The 15,683-nt window shown below is 39.8% G+C and overlaps 1 protein-coding gene across 8 annotated transcripts in view; it reads left to right on the top strand.

Moving 5' to 3' along the window:
- The window catches only part of acot7 (acyl-CoA thioesterase 7), a 92,239-nt gene that overhangs the window by 15,882 nt on the left and 60,674 nt on the right, over positions 1-15,683 (top strand). For 5 of the 8 annotated variants that reach the window (XM_088617575.1, XM_088617574.1, XM_088617577.1 and 2 more), the window contains exons 4-5: positions 6,114-6,205; positions 14,294-14,423. In XM_088617575.1, coding sequence (XP_088473701.1) covers positions 6,114-6,205; positions 14,294-14,423 — 222 coding nt within the window. The remainder of the gene's footprint in view (positions 1-6,113; positions 6,206-14,293; positions 14,424-15,683) is intronic. The other 3 variants (XM_088617580.1, XM_088617576.1, XM_088617579.1) reach the window with 1 other exon arrangement.

The raw sequence follows: 15,683 nt of genomic DNA on the forward strand, positions 1-15,683 counted from the left end.
ATGTGAAATGAAGCTTTTTAAAATTAATTAAATTGCAAATCAAATAATTAAAATCCAGCTGGGTTACAGTGCAGTGTCATGAAAGAATCAGACAATTCGTTGCTGCTGACTTCTGCCTTACTGCACCTCCGTTCAGACGTACAGACTCACTGCTCCCCGGCTCTCTGCCTTGGTCACGCCTTCCCTTCCTGCCACAGGAGCCAGTGTCTGCCCCCCGTCTGTGAGACAGAGCTGTCAGTCACACAACATGATCTGCACGGCTGAGCGCAACATGGCCTCAGTGGAACACTGTGCACACAGCGAGAGCAGAGAAAATACCATTGGCCTTGGACTGCATCCTTACAAGTCAACGCTTAAATCAGATCCGATGGGCCCTGCGCATGCTCATTTCCTTTGTGCTGTTGATGTACTTTTCCTGGGTGGGACAGCAGCCTTAAAGGTGGTGCTTCAGGAAATGTGTAAAGATCCAGGTTTATTATAGCATAGGTACCATGACAACAGCTAGTGAAAGTGCATGGCTCGAGATTCCAGACCAAGACTGAAAGCTGCAATTGCTTTTTTAGTATAAATAAATACTGGAATGATTGTAGTAATATGATTTATGTTTGTTAAATCGTAAAAAGTTAGAGGGGGTTTTCAATGTGATTTGATGGAAAACACGGAAAGGTTTAAGTAGGATTATTATTAATTGGATTTTTTGTCCCAACTGTCCTGTATATAATGGATTTCAGAAGCAGGCTGCAAAGTGGCTTAATATCAGCACTGGGAGCTGGACTACCTGACCAGGAGCGGATTGTCATCTTGTGACACTTGTGTGTTGTTTTGGCCTTACGGGTTGTAGACCGAGATGTCTGATTAACCACCCTGCCTGCTGTGAGATATTTCTCCCAGCTGTTGCCTCTCCTCCATGATAAGAGAGCATTTTGTAAGCAGAGGCAGCTGCACTGTGTTTCCACAGTGAGCTGTGTCAGTGCTGCTCCTTTAAGGGATCCTGTGGTGCCTAAAGGGAGAGAAGACAACAGGAGCAGACATTATTTGCTTCTGTCATATTTCGTTAGCGTCATGCCTCACAAACAGCGGACCTCAGTGCTACAGACAGAGAGCAATATCTTAACAGGCTTCACTTCTTCAGCTGCCTTTCTGTCCTTCCTATCCAGGCAGCCATTGCCCTGGTGTTTTATCATTATCTGTGTTTGCCTTTAGTCAATGAGCAGGATCACAGCAATTCTTCACACCTCCTCAAACAGCCCAAACTCCTGGGATGTGTTCAATATAACCTTCTTTTCTGCACTCTGCTCGCTCTCCACAAATATAATACATTCTCTCTTTTCTTCCAGTAATACTGGCAACCGGTGTCATAGCTCTTGTGTAATCGCTTTTGTTTTCTTTAGAATGAAAACGTCTTACCTGCACTAGTCTGAGAAAAGAGACAAAACAGAATTGATACCAATTAGTGCAGATGTGAAGAATTGTAATTAATGCCAGCCAACATTCCCAAAACATAACAAAAGATGAGGTAAAAACCCATCTGTGACTAGTCCTGGTAGCACTGAAGGTGCAGAATTAGCACTAAAATTGTAACATCAAGATGTGGTGTGACTGTGGAAAGCTGAGATCAGCCTGTGACACCAGCTTCCTACAGACACACCCTGGATGAAGAGCAAGACTTCAAGACCTTGTTGTTAGCAAGACCACTGATCCACTGATCTGCAGGTGGGATATGGTGAGATGGGCTGCAATCAGGGTAGGCTGTCCTCTGTCAGGTTGGTCGGTTGATCGGATGCAGTCAGGCCAGATCTCATCACCAGGGCCAAAAGCCCTGCAACTCCTCCTCCGGAGGAGGATGTGTATCAGAGTCTCAGTCCAGCTCCCCTGAGGAGGCAGAGGGTGGGAGGCGGAGGGCTCCTGTGTGCAGTGGGGCAGAAGAGTATTTCTGCAGGGAAGACCGACTGGACCTCCTCATTCCCAGCTCTGAGAGACAGCTCTCCTGCCTCGGGGAGAAAGGAGGAGGTAAAGAAAGCTGTCCCTTTAGGCAGCTGCATTGTTTCAGTCACAAAGCCAGGAACTGTAAAAAAAGCAGTATGTGTAATTGTTTAGGGAGGTAATTAATGTTCTGGCTAAGGTTTCTTTTATTTCATATGAGCACATTTTAATGGTTGATAGACTGAAGGATTTTAGCAAGGAATATTTTTGTGGATTTCCAGATTTTAGGAAGTTACTTTCACCACTTAAAATGTTTGGTGCCTACTGTATATAGGCAAAAACTGCAGTTCTGCCCTTGACTTTGGATGGCTTACGTGGGCCCTTAGCATTCTGGGCAGCTGCAGAAAGAGTAAAGAAGAGACAATCCTGCAAAGGTAGTGATGTTTAGCAGAAAGAGGGAAGAGGAAGAGGCAGGAAAATGAAAATGCAGTCAGGTTCCACAGTCTTCCAGAGTGATTACAATCCCATTATTTCACAATCAGCCTCCATGCATTTTAAATTAAAAGAAAAATGCTCAGTATATTTTTTTACCTTATCCAGTTGGAAGGTTTCATTTCCTGACGAGGCTGATAACCAACAATGATCCTATCATGATCAAAATGCTAGCAAATCTGTATGCTGGACAGTGCAAGCAGGATTGTTTGTATGCACATTTGTGAGAGATTCTCCTACAATCAAAAGATTCTTTCCCTGGGCTGAGTTACCTGTAGATTGTTTGTGCCAAAAGTCTTACTTAGATTGAGTTAGAAGCAGAGTTCAGATTAGGAAACTGCAACTCCTGAGTGTACTGGATTGTTCCATTGAAATACTGTTTTATTCCCTGAACAATTATTATCTGTTATCACCATGCATCAAAAAATAAGATGAGGAAATGCTTAAGAACATGTCAAAGATGACAAACGAGAAGGCCATTCAGCCCAGCTAGCCCACATGGAAGTTCGTAGTGAAGAAAGAAATCAATTTCTTTAAAGAAGCCAGGGTTTCAACATTAACAACATAGCTTGATCATTATCACATATCCCTTTATATGAAGAAGTGCCTCCTGTTTTCAGATTTAAATGTGCATCCGTGTAGTTTTCAGTTGGAACCTCAGGTTCGTGTTTCACTGTTGATGCTGAAGCAGTTTACTGGGTTGACGTTGGAGCATTGGAAGTACATTACTACTACATTTGTACTCATCTGATACATCTGAAAGCGGATCAATGGCAGGAGATAACTTGCCATGCTTTTATAATAAAAAATTAAAAGTTGTGGACGAATTGAACTTCAGGCTTGACAATGAAGCAAAGATCCAAAGACAAAATTAAATCAAAAGATACTTCTGCTTTGAAATTAAGCCAGACTCTTGATTAAAGTGTTAGGAACAAATACAAGAGCACATCACTGAAATTGAGTTTAAAAAATGGCATAACAACGTTCTGGGAACAATAAGTCACTGAAAACCAAACAAGCAAGATAAAAACAATGCCCTCTACTAGTACAATGTATAAGCCCTTAGGTTCATCAGTGAGTGCCCTTGAACTTAAGGATTTCTCCAGTTTCCCAAAATATTTCTTTATATCTGTCAGATAAACATTAACCTTTTATACTGTATAATTGTGTGCACTGGGTCTACGCACAAAGCATGAAGCCAAACAACCAGAGAGAGGTGCATTGTTTGTATAGCCTTTGTGTTGGTTTTTTGATACAGTTGTGTTACCTCTGTGGCTGGATGCTCATTTTGTTTAGAGGAAAGACTGTGAACTAGTATTTCCACAGTAATAAAAGATTTAAGAGCTACTAAATGGTATGTGTCCTGTAGAGTATACAAAATATAATGTCACCAATAATTCTACATGTTTCTGCAAACGCACTTGGGAGGCTGGTGATTGTGCTTATTTTGGGGTTTGGTTCCACAGATAGGATTAATTTGTTTTTGGAAGGACTAGAACTGAATGCAAAAATGCAGAATAAAAAAAAAATCACACAGGGTTCTGGAGCTAATGAAATGAGTCACACATGAAAGACTTTGAAATCCAGCCCAGTCTGCCTCAGATCTTAAAATGGCTTAGTCCTCAACAGACTGTGTGCAATACTGTACAAGCTGAGCACCACGTCTCTTAATGAATTATTTCAAATCTAATCCGTCAGATTTGTATTATTGTTTTCTTTTTGCTCCACTTGAGATGAAAAATCGTGTGAATAACGAATGACTTTCAGGAGTTTTCCAAAAGCTTATGTTGTGGTAGTGCATGGGGCGTCATTTTGTTTTCCCCACCAGAGCATGTATAAGAAAAGCTGACAGGTGCTATTTTTAGACCTCCATCGCAGAATGCCAGATAATGTAAATACACATTTCTCTGTGGCTCAAAATTTCAGAGGATCTGTGGTTGAATGCAATTAGATGAAAAACACTCTAGCCATGCTCTAGACCACAGAAGACTCCGTGTGCTGTTGTCATGGCAACTGGGCTGTCAGGACAGTTTTGGCTTGGTGTAAAATGCAAATGTTATTCCCAAAAGCAGCCTGTCAGAATCACTCTCGCTCACAACGGCTCCTGTAAATTGTATACCTCATTATCTCCTTTGTTTAAAAATGCAGCTGCAGCAGAGGAAAAGAAAAAAAAACCCATATCAATATATCAGCCACTGCAATTAATAACTTCTGCTCTAAAATCCGTAGGATTGTTGTCGATATTTGTGGTCGGTGTCGTCTGTGCAGGAACTTCTCCAGAAAAAAAAATGGCAGTTTATTTTTGAGGCTCATCACATCAGCCATTCCCCGATACTGAACTGAAGCACCCATTAATAAATTTGTAACGAATAGTTGAATTTGCAGTTTTCAGTTTTTTTCCCATGATTAACCTTCAGTTCTGCTGTCATGTTGCAGTGACTGAATTGAACAGTGAACCACAGAACAGATTCCTAACAGGCCAGGACATGATGAGTACAAAATGGAAAAGTGCTCTGTAGAATCTAAATGTGTGGATATTCACCGCATAGTGCAATAGATTTTGTTGTCTTGTTTTGAGATCGATAAATTCCTATCTTGATTCTTGACACTGAGATGGTACTCACTCTCCAAACCTTCAATGCACAGGTGAAATCTTCCCCAGCAGGAATATCTAAAATTAATCTGCTCCAATATATTGCTCCTCTCCTACCTAAACCACGCTAGTGGAGGGAGTATTGACTCTGACTGACCTTTTCAAAGATAAGATGTCCAGGCTTTGGCTGACTGAGTTATCAGAACCCTACAAGCCAATGCCAGGGAGATTGGAAGAGTATGAAACAAAACGAGAAATCTATACAGAGATACAGATACCGACAAGCCAATCACAAAGCCAGAAATCCCAGCCTTTTTATTTTGTATTGGTTGATAAGTGTAATAACACATTTAGCAAAGAGTCCGAAATCTACCTTCTACATAGAGCAATGTTAAAGAATCTGCACATCATACTGTACATCCTTTCTGACTATAGACCTGAACTGTTTATAGCATGAAACATTCTTTTTACATCTTTCCTCCAATAAAATTGATCCCACATTTGCAAAGAGAAAGATAGCAGTTAACAGACACATCTGAGCACCATAGAAAGCGCCTCACGGGTGTTACCAATGAAGACATGCAGCTTGATAAGGTGTAACGCTATCAGTGTTGCCTGAACGTATTAGCTGCTGCACCATGGGACTAATTTAGATTCACTCCACTGATTCTGTAATCACTTTATACACTGATTTAATTTTAATAAATCAGTTTATTTTGTCAATTTGATCAAGCAGCCTCTTGTGAAGATTGATGTGGAGACGCGTGCTCAAAAAGTACTTCATTTGCAATGTTTAGTTAGAGTGAGGCCTTTCAGATGTGTCTGTCCAACCGCATAACTGCTTACTCACTGGTGTTAACGGGGTGTCTTCACTGGTATATATGATGCTACTTAAGTTTTTCTTTATATTTCAATAATGATGTTGCATTCCGAATCACTTTGTGGTAAAAATAATATTCTGTAGACTGTATTTCCAGTTCAGGAAGCTCAATACATACAGTACTGTATGTTCACACATGTTTTATGTGCATGTATTTTTGCCTACCTAGATGCCGCCGATATCTAATGAGATATTGAGATACAGTGATTTTTTTTCCTCTTTTAGGAGTCAAAAAAGTAACTAACAAGGCAACGCTGTGGTATGTGCCCTTCTCATTGCAAAACGTTGACAAAATCATCGAGGTCCCGCCAATTGAGGTAGGTCAAGTTTCTCTTGTCACCCTGTTTAAGATTTTACCCTAGAGAACCGCTTCTTTGTGAGTTTATGGATCTCTGTCACTGTGACGTCTGTTTGGCTGTGGCAAATGTGCAAGTCTTAGACATTTTGAAATGTTGTACTTTTTGTATTCAATGGTTTTCCTTCATTAAGTAGAAACAAAATTCTATGAATATATTCTACTGAAATCTTAGCCATTTTAAACTAACAGTTAATCCTTATAGATCTGTATTTTGGAGTGAAAAGTAGCCTTTTTGGAAGAGCAAATAATGTAATTATGAGGAACACTTGACAATGAGTCATTGCTAGTGAATTATATTAATTTGCTAAGTGTAGGTAAACCATGCTTTAACACTGCACAGTAGCTTCTCATGTATAGCTTACCTTGAGCTTTGATCTGGTTTTTACAATTCTGATCAATGTGAATTAAAGATCATATAATGGCAAACTTTTTTTCTTCTCACCCATGCTAAGCTATATTGATAACACTCACAATTGTTATAATAGCAGAACATCCTGTGGGGGTCTCTCCACAGGTTAGGTAAACAGGTGGACCATCATACATCATGCATTTTTTTCATTTAATAGTTTTATGGAATATGAGTCATTACACAGAGATTTTAATCACATTTGATTGTATATCAGACTACCTTGTTTAAAAGAAGCATCCAATATAAAGCAACAAAGGATTCATCCCGATGTATCTATTGTGCGTATGGTTCGAGAAAAGGGCTGCTTTTGTTCTGTCAGAAAAGAGACGCTTTGTTGATTTAATAATCTCTTGCAGCAATTCAGCAAACCGAAGGCCAATCTGCATTGATTTAGGGGGTAGTTTTGTTTTGCTAGAATTTTTCCCCCCAGGAAGCAGTCACTTTCCATTTCTATCAGAAAGTATTACCTGCAACAACATTACCAGAGCCTGGCTCTTTTCATTTACAGAGCCCACACAGACGAAACATGTTTGTGAGAAAGCAGAAAGAACTGAGCGTACAAACATCACATATAATAGATGCCATAGTGCTGTAATTGGGTCGAAGATAAACGGTGACAATCAGCACAATTTGAAACACAAAGAGGTTGTTTTTTTTTTATACATTTCAAAAAGATGTTCAAAACAAGACTCCCGAGTGGCTCAGCCAGCATCGGCACCTGTGTGAAAGCCAGGGATTTTCTGCTTCAATCTGGCCCATGTCATTATCTGCCTGTGATAAGAATTCTCCAGATGGTGGTACATAATTAGCTAAGTGTATCTAGAGTTAGGTGGGTGTGAGAAGGTCGCAATGGGTTTGCTATGCATCAGCAGCTTGCCGACTGCCAGGAGCCTGTGGCTTGTAGTGTTGTCAGTAAGAGCTGCTGCACTTTGATGCGCTCTATTTGGAAACAGCAGCTCAGTGTGAAAACTAAGGAAATGGCCTGACAAGAGCATGCTCTGGTGGAGGCAGGTACAGACCCCATCTCTCCTGTGCAACTCCTAGGGTTTGCTACTGGATAAAAAAAATGGCTATTCCAAACTGGTGGAGGGTCCAAATGCAAAACAACCCAAAAGAAATTCTAAAACCAACGACAAAAAGGCATCCAATGTTCTCTAAGCCCATACTGTCCTTATTGATCAGTCACACAAAACACGCTGCAACCAGACAAGTTAAAGCAAAACTGGATGGGCGAGGCTCATAAAGGTTTCATTCTTTGTAAGTCATGAGCCAGCTGAGGTCATGGCAATACCTAGCAAAATGGAAAGGTGCTGTTGAAGCTAGTTCATTGTTCCCAGCTGTGCATGTGATTTAAAACAACAAAGCATTCCTATAAAAAAAAGTTATTGCTGGGTCTTGTTTATTTTGCAATGGAAAATTCTTGCAACAAACATCAACAAACATATATCGCCTTAGGAATTTCTTTCCCCCAAAATGTTTTTTGCTGCCTTAAATTGAAAAAGTAATCATATGGAGAAAGTTGAAAAGGTTGCGAGGCTTTGGAGGAGGAGAGACTGGCACTGTCAGCACTGCGTTTCTCCTCCGAAGAACACCGAACAGCAATAAGACTGCCTCTGCGAAACAAACTGAACAAAACCAGCTACCAAATCATAAAAAGACTGCAGAAGGAAAACAGCTCACAGTATTAATACTCACAATAGGAAGCCACTTCTGTAGAAATGTGTTACTATGCAAAAATACTGCAATACCTGTGCACTCATTCAAACACAACAATAAATGCAGTCTTCTCAGTATTCATCAGTAAATGACACTGTAATTTTTAGCCACCAACCCATTACATATGATTGTAATAGTTTAATACATTTAAAATGCACCAAAGTACTCTGGGAAATTACACTGACTATGGACACTGCTGTTGTATCCTTGAGCGAAGCACTTTACCTCCAGTACTCCAGTTCACCCAGCTGTGAACATGGGTACCTGTGTTGCTGCCGGTAACCTTGTGATGGACCAGTGGCCACCCAGCAGGGAGTCATTCACTCTAGGTCTGTTTGTGAGAGAAACAAAGAAGTTAGGTGAGCTGGAGGAGACAGTGACATTTTCTCTGTAGTCCAGGGATTGTAGCTTCAATACATGCATACTGTACCATTCATACAGTTGTTAATGTGATACATATGATGCATGCAATTCAATGGTGACTTCTGAGCTCTTGTAAAAATAATCTCTTGGGCCATCTAGCCACTTTAAAACCCTGATTTACACAGAACAGTTGCTGAAGAAATCTCATTGTGCCAAAATTATTTGTCTGAAATGGGACTGATCTAGTATTCTGTGTATTTTGAAATGCTGCCCATTGTCGAAGTTTTTAATCTCCCATTCATATTAAAGAATATTTCTCAAATTCTTAAAGGAGCTTAATGCCTATTGGATTCTTGGTAAATCCCCCAGTTTTGTTTTGTTCAATTTCAAGCCAAGTCCTCCTTGCCATAAAACACATATCTGTGATCCTGTTGTTTCAATGTGAGATATGCATGGCTTGTATCTGCCGTGTTTAAAAACAGTGCTATCACACATTAGACAGCTCTTGTGATACAGTTATTTTAGAGCTGAAATGTGATATAAAGATTATTAAAGGTTCTGGTGTTTATATTAATAAGTTGTGATTAATCGTTCCTATGATACGTCAGCAAGGTACTGCAACAGTATTCTGAATGATTTTATTTAGTTTCCTTGTCAAAAGGAAATGAACTGACTAAAAACCTCTTTTTGAGAAGCATATTCTCATGCCACAATTGAAAGACAGATATAAGTTGGGGTTTCTTCTATTCTTCTTGAAAATAAATTATTAAAACTAGGACAAAAAAACAAATTTGAGCTCCACACAAAATACATCTTGAATGGTGTTTCTTCTTTTTTGTGTTTGTATACAGTATATAGAAAACACAATTAAGAACATCCAAAACTAGAAATCCATGAAGTAGAAAACCTGTTATTATATATTCAATAGGCTATTAGTTAAAAGCATTAGTTGTTGGTCTGTTGCAATTTAAAAAAATCCCCATGAAATAGACTGTAATTAGTTCTTGATGTATTGGAACAGTAGAGTGTTTTTCTGCACCATCAGAGCTATTCAAGCTTTCTACAGAGGTAAGCAGTCTCCCTTTCAAATCAGTTTCTATGCAATAACATCTTACACAAACCTGCTATGCTCAAAGAACAATAACTAACTCTTACTATGTATGTAGACAGAAGTAGAGATGTTTCAGTTTGCTAGTCTGCCTTTTAACCAGTCTGCATTCTAAGCTGTAAGTGGAAAGGTCTTGATATGTTATAAAAATGAAATATTTGCCAGAGTAATTGAGTGGGTAAAGTGGGACAGTTGCTAATCTCCAGCTGGTACAGAAAGCATTTCAGAGAGCCTTTGCAGAGTTTTGAAGTTTATAAAACAGGTAAAGGTTGTTCTTATCAGATAAAGGTTTGGTTAAAGGTTGAATGTCTGATTCACTCTGAATGTTCCAAAAAAGAAAAGCAATTCTTGATGAGAGAAGCTGTATGAAACATAAATAAACCTCAGCTCACAGTTATAAAATTGGGTTCCAAGTGACTAATGGTACATGCAAATAATCCATGGTTTTGGAGGTCTCATTAAATAAATCTAACATGAAAATTAAATACATATGGGTAAACATGAGGATTGATCCATCTCAAGACACTGCATACAAAAACTGTGTTCACATTATAGAAGGAAGACAAATACACTTAAAGCTATGCTTCACATATCACTAAACTGAAAGTAATTACAAACGTACACTTTACATAGAATGTTTCTCAGAACTGTGACACTGTGCAACAGTCTGCTTGACACGACAGTAACTGTGTACTGACGCAGCCATCTCTGAGAGTTACAAATGGTGACAGCCATTTGGCATAAGGTGTCTACCTTACAAGTAGGACTGGGTGACTCCTATTAATATTAATTGCATGTTATACATATATACAGTATTTAATAAATGAAGTCTGAGACTAGGTTGCATAGCAGGGTAATTTCTGTGTACTATATTTCTCAATTGATGTCCAGCAATGTCATTCAGAAGATCATTTTCTGAGTTGTGAAGGAGAAAGGTTTTAGGCTTTCATCATTAAAGTGTTTTAAGCTTCTTCTCACTCCTAAGAGGCAGCAGTTTCAGTTTAAATCTCCTTTAATGTAGGGCATCTGGGACTCGCTATTGTGTGAGTGTAATAAGAATGTAATGTCTGATATCTTTTTAGGGACTCTAGTAACATTTCTCTCTGAAAATGTGACTCAGAAACAGAAACTTAAGTGGGCTGCTTTGATAAAAACAGTATTATTTATAATGTCCTGCTGTGAGGCATACAATTAGCTTTAATCAGTCAAGTAATGCAGCACTCCTTCTAGGATTTATCAATGTTAAATATCATCAATTTCAGTTGAGTACTCAAAAGAAGTTGGTTAGTCATTAAAGCAGTTATAGATCAAATAAAATAGGAGGCTCTTCTACAGCACAGTACAGTGAATTATTAGAAGAAACACCAGGCATCCTGAGGTCAAGAATTTGATTTGAAACAGCTGATAAGGTTTGATCAATTATTTTAAGTTATGTAAATTCTTTCACTTTGATTAACTGAAATAATAAGAATTATATATGTATCAGGAGAGTTAATACAGGACTTTTCTACACTACACTAAAATGGTATGACAACAATTTTAGCCTTTCAAGACTTATAGTTGGATAAATGACACTAGATTTTTTAAGGTATTCCAAAAGCCTTTAAAAATGGCTGAAAATGATACACAGTAGTATTGAATATACTGCTATAAATGCTCAGTCTAAGGCTTGACAATGCACTTTACAGCCCTTAATGCCTATCATTGAGGTACCCTTTGATCTCCACTAGGTACTAACATCCTCCCAGCTACAGTATAAGACAGAATGAAATTATAGTCCATCTTTGTTCCACACAACAGCATGGCCAACTGCACTGCGGCATTCTGGGATTCCCAGATGTTTTGGGGGAGAGCAGGATAGCCTCTGTTTGGAAATGCAAAGTGCCATATGCCTTTCTGCTGTTCTGTAGGAAGCTGATGTCTCCAAAATTCATGGAAGTGGCATGTGGATTGTACCAGATGGGAAATGATAAAGTGAAATTCAGACTCACCCAGATCATATCGAGAACTGCAGAGTTTAGGCGTTTGGGAGGTCATAATTAAGGTAGTTTTGTATATCTTACAAATTCTTTTGCCATCTCTATCAGGAACCTAGATACAGTTGTTTGCTTACATGTTCAGATAAGCTACTTAAAGTAAATCTTTTTCCAATACTGAAGCTATCCACCCTCATTCTCACTCTCACTAATGCACTAAAGTATTTTTGCGATGCTTGTTCCAACAAATGCAATGATACGATTTCATTTTCACCTTGAGAGTTGCATTAAACCAAAAAGTTAAATGTTAAATTAAAGAAATCTCTGGCTTTTATACATCAGCATGCAACATGAAACGAGACTTCTAATTATTGTTTTGCTGCACAGAGATTGCTGCAGGACGTGTTGATATTCTAGATGGCAAGGTTTGCAGCAAAACAGATGTCTCTTGTTTTGACATGTGTTGCGTTGTTTTTTTTTTCAAGTGAATTATGCATGGATTCCCATCAGTTTAAGGTTGTTAGAGCAATTCATTGGCATGCTCAGCACTGCAGGTAGATATCTGTATTTAGAAACAGGCAATGTGTGTGAAATAATAATACAAGTAACCCAGTTTTCAAATATATATTTATTCATCATTGCCAAGCTATGCAATCATTTTTTTTTACAAATTAATCCACCCCATTTGCAGTCGCCAACTGAGATTTCTGATCTGAAAAGTTTTCTTTTGATGTTTTCAAGTGATGACCCTTGTACCCACACAGCAAGAATAAGGAAGCAGAAAAGTGCTCTTCTAGCTCAGCCACTCAAGCTGCTCTTTATTTGACACATTACAAGCTTTGCAGCAGCATACGGGAGACTCAGTTCTGATTGGACGTGAGTCTTAATTCTGATTGGATGTGAGTCATGTGATTCACTGATGTCACTGTGTGGCTGCAGGCACCAAAGAAATCACAATTGTGCACAAGCATTCATTACCTGCTGTGTGAAAAACACCAATCACAAGCCGGCAACTGACATGACCCATGATTGATTGATCTCTGGATGATAGAGCTCAGGCTCCTCACACCAGGAGAGCCTTTTACTGGGGGCACCCACTGTATAAATTATGCTCATCAAGCTGCCTTGTTAAAAAACAAACGTAGCATCATGGCGAAGTATACATTCTGGTAGTAAAATCCCACATTAAAATTCATTAATTAAAGAGGAAGGAAATGCTATGAGATATTCTAAATCAAGTCTGTTCAGGGTCACACTGGTATTTTACTCTCCCACAAGGCAGTCAAAACATGTCTGAACTGCATTTGTGTGTCCTTCTAGAGCTGCTGCACTAAGAGAAGCAGGAGAGGGGATCTGTAAAATAAGTCAGCTCTAACTCAGTGGGAGCCTAACGCAACAGAGCGAGGCAAAAGCAATGCAGGAAGCCACCACCCACTTGAAGAATTCTGACAAAGGTGGAAAGGGGTGCTGCCCACACAATATGTTGCTGTTGAGAAATACTGAATCCTCTTAAGGCGGAGAGCGAGGTGTCAGTGGGAGTTGCAGTACCTTTGTCTGCTTATTTTTGTTTTACGCTGGCAGGTTTTTGGGGTTTTCCCTGGTACCACTGCTTTGCATTTTTCACCGGGGCTCCATTTCCCTGTAACAAGGTTAAACCTGACTCCAGGACACAACGATGGAGCTGCCTACTGCGTGCCGGCACACTGCTGTTACAGATGCCACAGCGAAGGATGTCACGCTTGCAGAACATGTTGCCGTGAATAATGTTCCTTCCAGCAACCCCTGTGCTGGCAGTATTAGGCCCTCTGCACGTTTTCCTGCACAACATTTTGTCATGCTGGATCATTCGCTCCTATTTTTGCTGATTGAAGGTCTGCCTGCCCGTCTTCTGCTGATATAATTTCATTTTTTAAGTCTAGTTGACTGATTTCCGATAGCTGTCTCATCAATAATGCATAACTGTGAAAGCTGTGTGCACAAGGTCACACAATAAAATTGAGAAATATGTAGACAAAATACACACGGGGAGAAAGATTAAGGTCTGACAAGACAAACGCCTTGAAAGCAATTCAGATGTTCAGAGCAGAAACAGGTCCCAGGAGATCAGGACATGTACGATGAAGCCGTTGAGTCACTGAACGCTAACGTTAGTGAAAGCTTGTCAGTCTTCACTGCCTATGATCAGCAAAAACAGTGCCAATAAAAATATGGACATTAGGAAACAAAGGTTTGAATAAAGTAGTTAAAAAAGGCTGCAATAATGGTGATCAAAAGTGCTGAAGTAAGGAAGGAGTTGTTTTGAGGGCCAAGTGGGTACTTAAGTTTCTGCAGGCAGGCTTGAGCTCCTGATTTCCACTCTTTGGCTGGATGTACAGTAAGTGTGCACTGCTGTGTTGAACAAATGAGCTTTTCCTTAGCTTGGCTTCTATAATACCCTACAGCAGTGATGAGCATGTCTGTTTTATTGTTTCTCAGTACACCAGCCAGGAGGAAGAGGAAGAGGGGAAGAAGAGATATGAAGCCCAGAAGATGGAGAGGATGGAGACCAAGGAGAGGAACGGGGATATCATCACCCCCGTGACCAGTCCAGGTAACACGCCTTCCTGTCGACAGACCAGCAGGGCCAGGCTGTAGAAGCTGACGCCCTGGTTTCTTTCAACCACTCAGATCAGATAGCAACTAGCAGCCCAATGAGTTAGAATGGCCTCTTGTTTGTGACATACTAAATTAGCCCAGCAGTGCCTGTATCAGGTTTGGGCTGCAGCTCTAGTCGTCTCTCTCCAGAATTCTCTACACAGCAGCACACAATTGTCTGGGCTCCGGTGGGATGAGTTAAGCTTGATTCAGAAAGAGGTGGTTTGCCTTGCATGTGATGCATGTCATGTACTGTGCATGTGAGTTTGTGGTGCTGTTAGTGAGAGTCGGACGACCGCTTCCATTGATGTTCACTCCTCTCTGGGGCACTGTGGGACTTGTAGCGTCCAAAACAGCAGACGGCTCTGACAAGCATGTACAGTACTCCATTCTTCTCTCCCATGGCTGATATGAGGATCTCTTTTGCTCACATTTCAAATCTGGACCAAAAAAAAAGAAAAAAATCCTATTTAAAGTCTTCTTTTAGCTGCAATTCACCTTTGATTCAACACCCTTAATACTACAGACACAGCGAGCTCTTTGGATACATTCCTTCATCAGTATTTAGTGGGGGAAAAGTCACTTTTTCATTCTGCACGCCGTGTTTTTGAGATAAAAATACATCTAGTTTGTCTATACTGGCCTATTGACTTTTCCTTTTTTTCATTATGCCTCTCAGACAGGCAAACAAAAGGTAAGTTTTTCTTTTTTTCCTTCTTTCTTACCATGCAAGGTTACAACAAAGGTGAGAATAAGTCTTGAGTTTTCAAGGCGATAGAAACCATGAGAGGGATTGATTCTCTGTTGGAGAACAAAGGCCATTAGTAATAAAAGATTTAGTAAGCAACTGCAGAAAATATTGAATCCTATTTTCAAGGACAGTGACATTGGTTTTATTGTTCAGTTTAATCCCTCCCCTCAATATATAGTAAAATACCTCCTCCTTTCTGGATTCTGTAAACCATTGATTGCCAGCATTCATCCAACCTGTGAGACACTTTGTATGTTCTATTCCTGCTGTGTGCTGTGTGCACATATCTGAAGAAAGCAAAACAAAAATAAATATAATTCCCAGATTAAATAAATACAGCTACCTGCTGTAGTCTACATCCTTGCCTCTTTCAGAGACGTGGTAGGAACATTCTGCAGGGTTCTTATGGTAGTTTTCAGGGCAGGGCATCTGCACAGCCAGGCGTTAGAAAAACACTGAGGATTCTATATGTTTTAGAAA

The sequence above is a fragment of the Lepisosteus platostomus genome, chromosome 23 (assembly GCF_059453375.1).
Source record: "Lepisosteus platostomus isolate fLepPlt1 chromosome 23, fLepPlt1.hap1, whole genome shotgun sequence".
Lineage (NCBI taxonomy): Eukaryota > Metazoa > Chordata > Actinopteri > Semionotiformes > Lepisosteidae > Lepisosteus > Lepisosteus platostomus.